The following is a 13,124-nucleotide window of genomic DNA, read 5'->3' on the forward strand; positions in this document are numbered from 1 at the left end:
TGACATCTAACGAAGATGAACAAAAAGATTGGCCTCATAAATAGGGCGCAGTGTACTATTAGTGACAGAACAGAGTAATCATTATGAATTGTAGTCTTTTTACAAGTTGTCTCAGACAATGATGAATTTTTGAGGGGTTCAACCGAGGAAGCAGTCCTTCTTGGGTGCCATCTTTAGTGGCTGCCGAAGTTCCTATTGATCAGTATGGGATGTCAAAAATGAATTCTTTTCAGGGCTGCCTGTGTGCGTGGGTTTGCCTGGAAACAGGTATGTGTACCCATGGGGGAGAGATGTAGGAAGAGCAAGTAGGGAGAAATCAGGGTCACTTCTGCTTTCGGATGGATTTTTATCATTTCATCAGGGCTGCTTGTCAGGGAGGGGGAGGGGCAGGCATCAATCTGGAAAGGACTAAAAGCATATGGAAAGTGTAGCCTAAGCACGGAGCAGGCTGAGGTGAGGAGACTGTGAAGGGATGGCAAGAGTTAAAGGGGATGGTGCGCCTGTCTGTCAGATTCCAGGAGCCAGCAGGCTGGTCAGGGGGCGATTGTTTCTGTGTTTATAGTGCATTGAGCATACACTGGAGAGGTAAAGCCAGGAGGGATCTCGCTCATCATGCTAGATCCTGTTGTTTAAACAAACCAGCCAACCTAGGAGAGATGTGCAAGTGTTAAATTGAGGAAGAGTTTTAGATGAGAGCAGTGTTTTCCTTCTGCCTGGCATTTGTGTGTGTTTAGAAAAGGCACCCAAGGCAGGCAGGCAGACAGAAGTGTGTTTCTCCTCTGAGGCAAGGCTGTTTTACAAAGAACTGAGAGGGACTGCTGAGAAGAAAATAGCCGGCTTTAGAGAAAGCGCTGTGACAAAGGCTCATAGTTTTATATCTCATGGTATCCATTAAAGCTTAATAGGAAAGCGTCCATTGAACCTGGCTGGGTATATGTTATTCATGGGAAGGATAAACATTTAAGGGTGTGCAAAAATAGAAAAAAACAAACCCTCAGGAATCAGGAGGACATGATTGTTCCGCTTTTGCAAAGGCTCGACGGTGAAGATTTTTGTTTTCATCTCCCATGGATCTCTAGGCAAGGTGGAGGAGAGGAGCATACGCTGAAATGTTTGGAGCCATCACGCCAGAGTCCCAGGGGGTTAAAAGCACTCTGGTAAAATAAAAGTGGTCTGCTTCTGCTTCTGAACAGTGCTCTGTTTTACACCGACAACTGAGAAGCTGACAAAGGAGGAGGATTCTGGTAGTTTGTTCAGGATGATAAACTGGCACAATAAACAAAGTCTTAGGGAAATGTTGTTGTACGGGTTTTGGATTTCCAGTTGAATAAACAAGCGGTGGGGGTTTTTGTCCTGTCTGTTATTTAAAATACCTTCCAGTTACGCGGTTAAAGTGAGACGATGAAGTGAAGCCCCTCCTTTTGAGCAGTGTTGGGGGGCGGGCATGTCGACGTGCCTTCTCTTGGCAAAATCAGGGTTAACTTTTCACGCGCTTGAGGGTGGGGGTGGCCGGGTGAATGAATTATTCAGCACTGAGCTTATCTTTCTGCATTTGACTTTCTCTTCTTTGGCGCGCTGGAACTTGCCCTGGAGAGGTAGAGTCAGTCAGGGGAGGCAAGGGGTTGTGATCCTTTGCATCCACGTCCCTGTCATTGTTCTGCCTGAAGAGACCGGGCTGGGTTCAAGGCCACATGTGCTCCTGTCATCATCCACATTTCTGCTCCAAGTGCAATCCGGAGTGTCAGCTCTCCATCTGTCTCCGCCTGGCAGGCGCACGCCCAGCACCCTGCCTCCGGCGATGCCGCCCCAGCCCCTTCTGACGGCCCTCCTCTTTCTGCCGCGGCTGCTGCTCATTCCAGAACAGGAGGCCTGAGCCTGGAGCGCGCGGGGCCGTTAGGCAAGAGCCACTTGGGCTGCGGGAGGCTTGATCCAAGGATGCCTGGTGAGTTCCCGCGGCTCGGAATTCTCCCTGGTTTCCAGAGGGAGACAGCTTACCGGGCTGTACCACCGCCTGCCCTACAGCAGGAGCTGGGTGCTTGTGGGCTGGAAGAGTGGGGGCGATGGAGGGGAGGTGCACAAAGTACTGTCAAGAGATGAAGATGGTACTGGGCAATGGGGTGGGGAGCCCTTGCTTTTAAAATTGGTGGAGGGAGGGTTTACAAGCTGAGGCGGAGAGTACAGCCATGTCTGTTCCTTAGAACAATTTACTTGAAGGGTTTAATTTGAAGCAAGAGGTATTGCTTCTGCCGGAGTCTCCTGAGGATCAGGAACTCTCCTGGGGGAGGGAAAGGAGTCTTCAGGTGACCCTGGACGACTGGGATGAGGTCTGATCGTGTCCTGGAAAGTGAAGGAAGCTTTGGAACTGCTATGCAGCCTTCGTTTAAATCACCATCCTGACATGTCATGGGGCAAATAATGGCACTCGGCTAATGAAAAAAAAAATCTGCTGAATTAGTGGCGCTGCTGTGGTCTTGGAAAATGAGCGCATGTCAATTTCCTCTGAAAAATATTATCTTTGGAGCTTACCGTGTTTCTGCAGTCGTTGCCAGTGAAAAGTTCCGTTTATGGAGAAGCTTGGGAGAGACTGGGTTTTCTGGGAAAAGCCTGATGGGGAAAGGTGGTGTCCGCTGCTCTGGAGACGCGTCCAGGTTGCCCCGTGCCTCCTGGGAGCGTGGGAGCTCCGGGCGAGACGGGCAGCTCAGGCGAGACGGGCAGCTCAGGCCCTCCGGCTGGCTGCTCCGGAGTGATGGCTCGGGTAGCACGGGCAGAAGAGGCTGTGCTTGGTCACCGAGTCTGCACACCTCGCAGATGGTGTTTTGAAACAGTATCTGCCAGGTTTCTGCAGCCACAGTTGTGCGTAGGTATTGCCAGTTGTTTGAGGAATGTTTCCACCGCGCCCCGGCGCCCTCCTCTAGGATGCCTCGTCTTGTCGCCCCCTCATTATTGATATATGGGCAGAAAGCCCTCATCATTATTGATACATGGTCAGAAAGGCTGCATTTATGACAGAACTAGACTTTTCCATTAGTTCAGTAGAGTAAGCATGTGTGTAGCTGAAATATGGGGAAAATCAATTTGCCAAAAGACAATGATGGAGGTCTTTGAAAAGTCATTTTAACTCTTTAAGCTCTCATCTTGATTTATATGCACAACACAACTAAAGATGTCATGGTGCGTTAGCTATAAAATGCAGAATCAGTATGAAAAGGTTTTATTAAAATTTTTTTTTCAGTTTCTTTGATTGCATGAGGCTATTGTAGCTGCTTAGACTTTTATGCTGTAATTAGAATCTTCTTTGTCTTATACTGTTAATAAATATGTGGTCAGTGAGCTTACCAGCATTTTGAAGGTTATTTTGGTCAAACTGGATCCCACAATCAACCAAAGCCATTTGTGAATGATAATAGCAGAAACAGATGAGTTATGACTCCTGCTGCCCCTTACTAAACCTTTGATTTTTAAGTGATTTCCTAAGCGTCCTTATTTTAAGATGCACAGAATTCTGTTTGGGATTTTAGAGTCATTGAGAAATCTGTCTTTCGTGATCGGTTGTTTCTCTCTCACTGGTTCTGAAGTCTGAGGTGTGTGGGCAATGTTTCTCTCACAGCCCCCCCCTTCCCCTCTCTTATAAACTGTGTTAGAAAACCTTGCTCTTAGATTCAGAAAATATATTAACAGCTGTGACTGCGAGCATGTGCCAGAATGGCGATACTTGAGCAGCTCTGACACTTGGCTATTTTTGACACCCATCTGCACTTTCTAAACTCTGCTATTGGACGGGCTACCTCCTTATAGTTTTGCTTAGCATATTTTAGTCCATACATATATGTTTGTTATTAATGGATAATATTAGCCATCTGGGGCCGATCTTATATTTTTAAATAAGACATTATGTGCAGAAGATTAAAAGGATGTGTTTTGTGGAATCTGATATTATCACTGTTTTTATTTGGCTCCATAGTTAAATATGAACTTAAAAAATTATTTGCAATTCAAGTGTCAGACCTCGTTCCTGGCCGTCTCAAAGTTGATATAACACTTTTCAGATGTATGGTCTTCCTCATGAAAGTGGGGATCCCTGGGAACAGATAATACTTAGTCAAAGACATACTACTCTTTGGGGGTAGGGTAGGCCCCCCAAAAGAGGAAGAAGAAGAAAAAGGGCTTTAGGGGTTTCTAGAGCTGGTTGTGTTTCAAAAGGCACCAACACCCATGTTTTAGCTCTTTATTGATAGACTATGGTCACAAAATGAACTATACAAAGTCAAAGGAGGCCCCTCATGCTTTAAAGAAATAGATTATTAAGCTGTTTTAAAATGAGTTAACTCACTATGAGGAAATACCATTTCACTGCCTGTCACTTTCATAACAACTAGATCCTTGCTTTTAAGAGCAGGAAAATGTTTTCTTCTGAGAAGACGGGGCAAGCTTGAACACTAGATTGTTTTCAGAAGGCCGTGACTCCAAGCATCCAGAAACATTTATATTTTTATCAATCTTTGTATAATACTATCAAAGAACATATGTTGACCTACAAAATGCTTTCAGGACTGTTTCCTTAAAAGGACAATGAGTGAGCACAGTCCCTGAAGCCCAGAAATAGTGCTGTTCTTTCAGAAGATGGCTAGTATGAGGTCAGACCACCCTTTCTCAATGGTCCTGCACTCCAGATGTGCCTGGAACTTTTTTAAGTTCAAGTTTCTCCAGCTCCCCTAGCCCCCCTTAACCCCCTCTTCCTCCACCAAAAAGGGGTTTGTTTTCAAAATCTGGTTTTACTTAAGACATCTCCATCCTGGAGTGCATTTCATAAATTGCCCACATATTTTTCTTAGCAGAGAACTTAACTGGCTGTAATTTTTAACACATGGCCACATCATGTGATATTTTCAAAACACTTACACATAGCTTTAAGAAGGTCCCTGCAGAAATGATCCATCCTCTCACAGCCGGCCCGTTTTTGTAACAGCATATCTGCATTTTCCATTTAGTAGAGCTATATATTATTAGCTTACATTTTTTGGGGTAGTAAAACAGTGCATTGCAGATTGTAAAACATGGACTTTATTATCTGCTGAAAATTGATTTGGAATTTATAGCCACTGTGTACTAAACTGTTTTTCTGTTTTTAACATTCATGCTTACAAGCAATGATTTGTGTTTAAAAAAAAATCACCACCACCACCAACAGAAATAGAATTGCCATGACAGATAACTGTCAATGTCCCTAAGGAGCTGGACATTTGGATCATATGCCTAGTTATTTTCTTTGTAATTGGTAGATTTAAGTCTTATAATACAAGAATTCCGCGCCCCCCCCAACACACACAACAAACAAAAAGCAAAGACCTCCAAACACCCAAGCCCACCTCTCACTGAGAATCTCTTTGACCTGCCAAGTTGGTTTGTCATTGTGAAGGGGTAACTCTTTTTATGTAAAACAAGCCTCTGGTAACTATCAAAAGAAAACTATGTAAGTGGTTAACATCCAATTCTGTATGTAGATTGTACACACCTTGCTTATGACGTTTTAGAGAAACGAGGAAGCTTTCACTTGAAATCCTGGAGTCTTTCTCCCTTTTGTCTTGAGTCTCCATGTCTCTCTCTGTGTGTCTCTGTTGCTGTCACTCTAGTCTCTCTTTTCTCCCCTTTGGTTGACATTGTGGACGTATTTGACCTGCTAGCTCTCTCTATTGCAGGTAATATTTGGAAACGTACAGACATCTTTGTGTGCAGTTACTCTGTTGGAAAGAATATATCCTTTTCTTCTTAAGTGGTTATAAGACAGCTAATTGTTCATTTTTATTTCTTACTGTAAACATTCATTTAGTGGGCATTATATAGCCTAGAAATGTTTAGTTACTATCTTATCATTACACTAATAACTGATGTTGGCAAAGAAGATGCCATAATTATAATATTCTGAACAGTCTTCTGAATCAGCGGAGGATCCAGATCGGTTTTAGAGGTTTAGAGCTGGAAGCTGTCTCTGTTAAGCCCCTTTAGTGTGCAGATTGAGGTTGCAGAGGTGCCTGGAGGTTAAGGGACTTAACCAAATGACTTATTAAGGTAAGAAGACCCTCCCAGCCCACCCTTCTTACCACGTCCATTGCTTCTAAATCTTAAATACATTGTAAATCATGTTAACATATTAGTGTCAGTGTTACTTTGTTGTCTTTGATCTTCAACCCTGAATTACTCTCACCATACCCTTCCTTCCCTCTACTCCAAGATTGAGGAATTATGTGGGAGAGAGTTCTCTCACTGTCATCACTTAGCCCATGGCACAGATGTACTATCAAATTCATTGTATAATGGTTTGGAAATTGAGGAACCGGAATGCTGTTAATTACCACCTGATACTCAGCAGAACCAATAATGTTAGGGCTATGACTACTGAAGGGTTACTATCACAAGGAAATTCGGGCAGTAGTAAGTGGTTGTAGGTTGCTCAAAATGTGTCAGAGGCCAGAAGATGACTCAGTCCTTCCAGACCCTCAAGGAGTTTAGAGTTCTACAGCTCCAGGCTTAGAAGTAAATGGTAATTATGATACTAGGTGATAAGAGTCTGTAGACTTGCAGGAAACAAGATAAAGGTACCCTGAGATGGGGGTCCCTAACTGGATTAAGACTCAAGGAATTAGGGGAAGGGGTGAGAAGAAGCTAATAGATGGCTAGATGGTTTGCTGGTCTCCGATTTATTCCAGATTAGACCTCAGTTAACGTAATTTAACATTTTTTCATTTGTTCTTCTCAGACTAAGACCTTCATTTATTTTATTTTTTAAATTTTATTCTCTGTGTTGCATGTGTGTGTGACAATGGTATAGTATTTCTTGGAAGCAATTTCTTTGTGTACAGTTGCAGTTTTTTTGTAGATAACTATATCTTGTGGGATAAGTCATTAATTTAAATGACTCATAACTTAAGAACAATAGAATTTCACACCTGACTGAGAAGCAGGTTTATCTGGCTGGCTTTCTCAAACAGCTGTTTGCATTAATTAATATTAATGTAAATGTACTTTCTGAGAATGCCTAGCTTAATTATGTTTTTCAACCCATAGAGTTCCAATCAAAGGAATCAGGAACTCCTCTTAATCTCAAAGGGAATATATAACTGCCATCTCTGAACAAAACCGCTCTCAGACAGTATACTAAGAGCTGCCATTCATTATAAGCCTACATGTGCCAGGCCCCGGGCTAGGCACCATATATACATTTTCTCTCTTTCTCACTACAAGTCTGCAAATGAAATGTTTTCTGTCACCACATGTAGATTGGAAACTTTAAGATCAGATAAATTAAACAATTTGCCCAAGGTCACATAGATACAGGTAAATAGTAGAGATGGGATTTGCGGATCTGTATTTAGATTCTTTCTGTGCTCTGTCCCCCCGACTCCTTTTGACCATCTTGGGCATATTGTGTCTTTATGAGAGACTATTTGGAAATGGGAGCTAGATGGAAATACTTAGACAATGTTTGAATTTGAAGTATAGCAGCACACAAGGTAGAGTTCTCTTTGCCAAAGAATAAGTATGGAAAAGCCTTAGCCTTCTTCATTGAGCATGAGCTTGGATAAAACCAGGACTGTGGTTATGTATTCTTACTCAGCTTAAAAGGATGCAAAGGAAGTAACAGATATTAAGGAACTAGTATTATTTTGCAAAGCCTCATTGAAATCGTACATTTACTCTGTGCTATAATAATAGAGTAACTAACACATTGCCTTTCTTGTTTGTTTGTTTGTTTTGTCAAGTGGTTACCCTGGCTGTCTTTGGCTGATCAGAAGCACAGATGCACAATTTTTCTGTTTGAATTAGCAGAGAATCAGAGAGCAGGCGATATATTAAACACATTGGCTGACAGGTTTCTAGGTGATGAGCCTGCTGGGGATCCCTGGTTTGCCCCCAGGAACTCCTAACAGACAGGTTTGCTTTCAAAAGATGAGTGTAATGTAGAAAAGCAAAGGATTTCCCCCCTCTGTGCATCACACCTCAACTTCCCCCTGCCAGGGGTGGGGTTATGGGAGGTGGGGAGAGGCAGGAGCACCCGATTCTTAAAATTACAATTTTTTTTTCCTGGTAGAGGAATGTCATTTCTGTTTCCCACATTTTCCTTGTTAAGACAAAGTGATAAGTACAATCTGTAAACAGGTTCATTTTATTAGAGGTCTTCTTTTGATTCTGCATGGCTTATTAACATGCTACAGACCACTTGATGCTCAAGTAAGAAGATGATTGTGCACGTCCCTATGAAAACATGATCCTGTGAACAGTTTGGTCTAAAGAGCTATGTATTTAGATAGGCAGACATGCTGTTGAGGAAGACTGGGTCTAAGAGGATGTCTTTATCATGTGTTTATGACCTTTAACAAGAGTCTTAAAGAGTTTGACAAAATAAACAGACCGTTCTCTAATAATCTTGGGTGACCTTGATGGGGTGCTAAGTTATTTGGAATTTTGAGCAAGACAGTCACCGTGCAGCTGAGCATATCATTTATTTTGCACTTGAACTTTGCTTGACTTAACTTCGTGGCTTTCCGAAGGACTTGTTGGCTTTAATGAGTCTCAGGTTATTGGAAGGAAAATAAACAATACAATTTGAGGCTCCTAAGATGTATATATTCTTGTCTCTGAAATGTATAGCATGTGTTCTGACAAAGATAAGAGTGGGGCAGAGAAAGACCATTATCCGACGCTTTCCATGGGAGAGAGAGCACGGGTCCCTCGCTGTTACGGTTGTGTCTAAAACCACACAGGTATATTCAGCACCTGCAGGGTTACTTCATTGGAAAGGCCTGGGACCATTTGTTTCCTCTTCTATTTCTGCTCTTTGCATTAGTTATACATATACATCCTGGAGATAGAGAACTATTAAAGGAAACTAAAGGAAGATATGTTTTCTTTGGAGAGAAAAATCCTTATTAAGCTTTATAATCTACGTTTAACTTCTTCCAAATGTCCCAGGATATTTCTAGTCTTTGGTTTATATAATAAAGGTAGTCAGAGACAAAACCCAAGGCTAGATGACCCAGGCAGAGATTGACAAAGTAGTATTTGCTAGCTGGCAGGAAGTGACCGAAATAATCGATAAATGAGTGTGATCAGACTTTGAGGATCTTTTCTAATGTGTATCATTAGGGAGTCTTTTTGTTACCCAGCACTTAGTTTGGGGAAAAGACTTGCCTTTAGATATATCTTACAATGAGAAATGTCTTTCTATTTGTTTTAATTTTTATTTACATTTTCACCCGATGTTCTGGGGTTCAAGCATTTGGTGTATCATGAACAATGTAAGAAGTTAATAAGCCTTGTACCAAAACCTCTTGGAGAGATGAACCATTCTGTAGTGTATCCCAAATCAGCATTGAGTCTCACAGCCGCTTATTCATAACTTTCATCGATTGATCATGTTGGAAGTCCCTGGTTTTCATATTTAGCTATATTCTTGAAAGTGTGCTCAGAATGCTTTAGCTTTTTTTACTTTATGGTTTGGGCTTATGTAATGAGCAGTTACTATATTGTGTTTTATGAGGCCATCTAATTAAAAAGAACAGAGCCTTGGGAATGTCAGTTCCTGGGTGTGATTGAGGTTCCTCTGCTTCGTGGTGTGTGCCCATGAACAAATCACTTTTATAGTCTGTCTGGGCTCGTACTCTCTACTTCTTAACATTTAAGTAGAGACAGTTGTTCTACCCGGCTTACCTCACCAATCAAATACAAAAACTAAACAACTGTATGGCTGAGGGGCTGATTCCAACTCACAGTGACTTAATAGCGCCCATTCCCTTTGCTGCCAGTCAGTTCTGACTCACAGCACTCCTACAGGGCAGGGTAGCACTGTCCGGAGGGGGAAGTGGTTACGTACCCAGCCACTAACAGAAGAGGAAGGATAGAGCTGCCCTGTCCGTTTTACAGTTTCTATGGAACTGGATTGCCAGATCTTTCTCCTGTAGCACAACTGGTGGGCTCGGGCTGCCATCCTTACAGGTAGTAGCCGCCTGCTTTAACCGCTGCCCACCAGGGCTCCTCTCCCTCAGCAGAATAAGGCGATTGTGTTAGCGAAGGTGCTGGCTGTGTTTGTCTGGAGAGCGGTGTAATAGACAAGGCACCTGATGTTCTTTGGCCTTACGCAGGAGAGAAGTGTTTGATGCTCCTCTCAGTGGTTCCAGACTGCATGTCGTGCCGTTTGTCTCTGTCTGATAGAATTTTCTGTCAGCTGTGTCTGTCAGCTGCCCCTGGACACCCCCTTCCCCTCCCCAATCCTCATGAACGTGCCCAGGCTTTTAGCGTTCCCAATCCTCATGAACGTGCCCAGGCTTTTAGCGTTCCGGGGACTTGTCAACTTTGGAAACCAGATAACCGAACTTCGAATGGCGAGGAAAGGAATACTGCTCACATGTAAGCAAGCGCTGGGGAGCCCCTCTTGGCTTTCTTCGTGTTTTAATGAACAGTGGTTTCAATGTAGGCTGCTCAAAAGTTCCCTCCCTTTCCTTCTGATTGTCTGGTAGGTGATGATGCTAGAAAACAGAATTCTATATAACCGTTTACTTCTGTTCCATTGTGCCCCAAGTTACAGGCTGTTTTCTGTGTTGTTTAAAGTAGACTCTTAGAGCTAGCCATTCTCCTGGATAAAACTGCCATTTACATTATGATCTTGATTTCCTAGTTCTAATGATTCCATTCAGGACTACCTGTGAGTTTGAGGCAATGAGCAAATATTTCTTCATCAATGAGTGGATGAGAGTGGACTAAGATTCACAAAGGTTGTCCGCTCCCCATAGCCACTTCAGTAGTAGTCATACAAGGGGGCTTGGAAAAGTTTCTTTGGGAGTGAAGGGAGAGGAATATATTCATTTCCAGGCCCTACAACTTCATTTGTGACAAGTTGAATATTAATTAAAATTGCATATATTTGTAAATCTGATCATTTGTCATGATTGTATTTTTGAAATACACAGAACACTTACAAACACTCTGCTGTGGCATAATTACAGCAACTAGAAACAAAACAAAGGTCTTTGGTAGTTGTATGTAATATTTTGGTAAATTAGCTCTTTCTCAAGTGGAGTGCATTCATGTAGTTTGATGTGCCCCCCACCCCACCCCATTACCCAGTGGAAGATAGGCTTAAGGCTTCTGCTGCCAGACAGATTGACTAAGATTTTCATGAAAGACGGGTGCTAACAAATGCTTGTGTCCTTTCAGTTACATAATAAAGTCAGCCACCAATGTCTTGCTCCCCATAATTCTAGATGGGTAGCATTTTGATATGCTGATAACTATTTCTCTTACAGACACTAGAGAGGTTGTAATTCGTTCTGTGTATAATGTGCTCATATAGTTCCTAGAAAAATGAGACTTCTTTATTTTATGCTGCCTTCTTTAAATATTTTGTTTTCTTTTGATATGTTTCAGTCTTCCCATCGGGATCCTTTGGGAGTGGTAGAGTTTGTCTTTGGAATTTCAGAGTGTATACTTGCATTTTAAACCTTTAGAAGAATAATGCTATTAATTTGAACAGATACGTTGTGTTTCTCTTAATTTTTACCTAAAAAATCTGTTCAAAGGTCAGGTTTTATTTATATATATATATATATATATATATATATATACACACACACACATATGCTGCTGACAGCTTAAAGGTGTTTCTAGAGCCAGGTAGCACCTTGAGGGAGTCATGAGCAGAGAGGCTCTCAGAGTGGGCTCCTTGAGTCAGCAGCATCAAGCATCACCTGGGAACTTGATTGAAACGTTACGTTCACCTGGACTTCCTGACTCACAGGATGCCAGCAGGCCCCATCAGTGTGTGTTTGAACAAGCCCCGCAGGTGATTCTGTAGCCTATTCAGGCTTGAGATCCACTATTGTAAATTACGTATTCTTGCCTCTGTGTTTCAGAAAGAAAAAATGCCCTTTATTTTGATCCTCAATAAAACTGAAGGGTCTAGATAAACAGGAATCAGGTAGTTGATTTGTTTTAAATAATGCACTTTGGAATGGGTCCTCAAGAAATCACCCGTCATGTTGTTTGTCCGTAGCCCTGCTGTATAAACTGATATAATCAGCTGGCCACACTTTAGGGTTCTGCTCCCCGGCAGAGGGACGCCTCAGTCCCAGGCGGTGTGTGTGATGCTGATTTGCACGCTCGTTCCTTTGAAACCGCAGCTTCTATTTCTGTACATTCGGGAGAGGTGGGTTATGCTCTCACCCACCCAGGGGCCCCTCGGATCCTAACTTTGAGGGCGAGAGGGTCCTGCAAGTGGACCTCCTTTTCGCATTAATATCAGGTAGCTGTGGAAGTTTAGGTGCATGCATTTGCGTTTCCTTTTGTTGTTTCTCTGTTTAATATAAATAAGGGCTTGGCATAATTAAAAAAGAATGTTTCCTCGGTCGTGCCTCGCAAAGATTTATTTCTTGCATCTCCTGCCTCTTCTGTTGTTCTCTTTTGTGCTTGGTAGCCCTCGGTAAGCATCGTCTGACACGCTTTGTGGCCTTTGCCTCCTGTGATAAAATAGATGGAAATGATTCTTGGCACCATCTGGTGAAGAGGAGCAGCCCTGGAGGACTGTGCTTTGAGAGACAGGGACTGAATGCTCAGAAATGTGGAAGTCTAGGGACCTAGGCAAAGGATCTTTTTTTTTTTTTAAGAGCATGAACATTAATGCATCTTCTTGAGGTTTGATGGGACATGTACTGCCTACTGCCCCATCTGGTGCTTATGATAGCATGGCATATTAGCGTGCTGCAAGTTCATAATGTATTCAGGGGGAGGAAGCATCCCTTGCATACCAATTGAGGCATCCTCTCTTTCAGAACTGCTTTTGAATTTCAATGATGTTTATATCTTCCAAGCCATGACTGAACTGAGCATTTCCGCTCTGAGGAATAACACAAGTGTGTGTGTGTGTGTGTGTGTGTGTGTGTATGTGTGTGTGCCTAGGGAGGGGGTGATGGCGGCCGGGAATGTTGGAATTGGAGTGTTTTTATTTTTACATGAGTTGTCAACATTTTAAAATTTTGGAAATTTCTCAGAAAAATAAGGATTTCTGTCTTTTTGTTTTAAAAAAATGCAAAATGAAAAAAAATAATTGTTTCCTTTCTTATATGTTAACAATCTGT

The 13,124-nt window shown here is 42.4% G+C and overlaps 1 protein-coding gene across 4 annotated transcripts in view; it reads left to right on the plus strand.

Moving 5' to 3' along the window:
• RUNX1T1 (RUNX1 partner transcriptional co-repressor 1) overlaps positions 1-13,124 on the plus strand; it is a 181,555-nt gene that overhangs the window by 41,366 nt on the left and 127,065 nt on the right. Inside the window, exon 1 of one of the 4 annotated variants that reach the window (XM_045286075.1) lies at positions 1,866-1,942. The exons of the other annotated variants lie outside the window; for them this stretch is intronic. Coding sequence (XP_045142010.1) covers positions 1,936-1,942 — 7 coding nt within the window. The 5' untranslated portion in view covers positions 1,866-1,935. Of the gene's footprint in view, positions 1-1,865; positions 1,943-13,124 lie in introns of those variants that run through there. 4 annotated transcript variants of the gene reach the window in all.

Source organism: Echinops telfairi, unplaced genomic scaffold (assembly GCF_000313985.2).
Source record: "Echinops telfairi isolate 266 unplaced genomic scaffold, ASM31398v2 ScPeMD7_1;HRSCAF=3_0, whole genome shotgun sequence".
Lineage (NCBI taxonomy): Eukaryota > Metazoa > Chordata > Mammalia > Afrosoricida > Tenrecidae > Echinops > Echinops telfairi.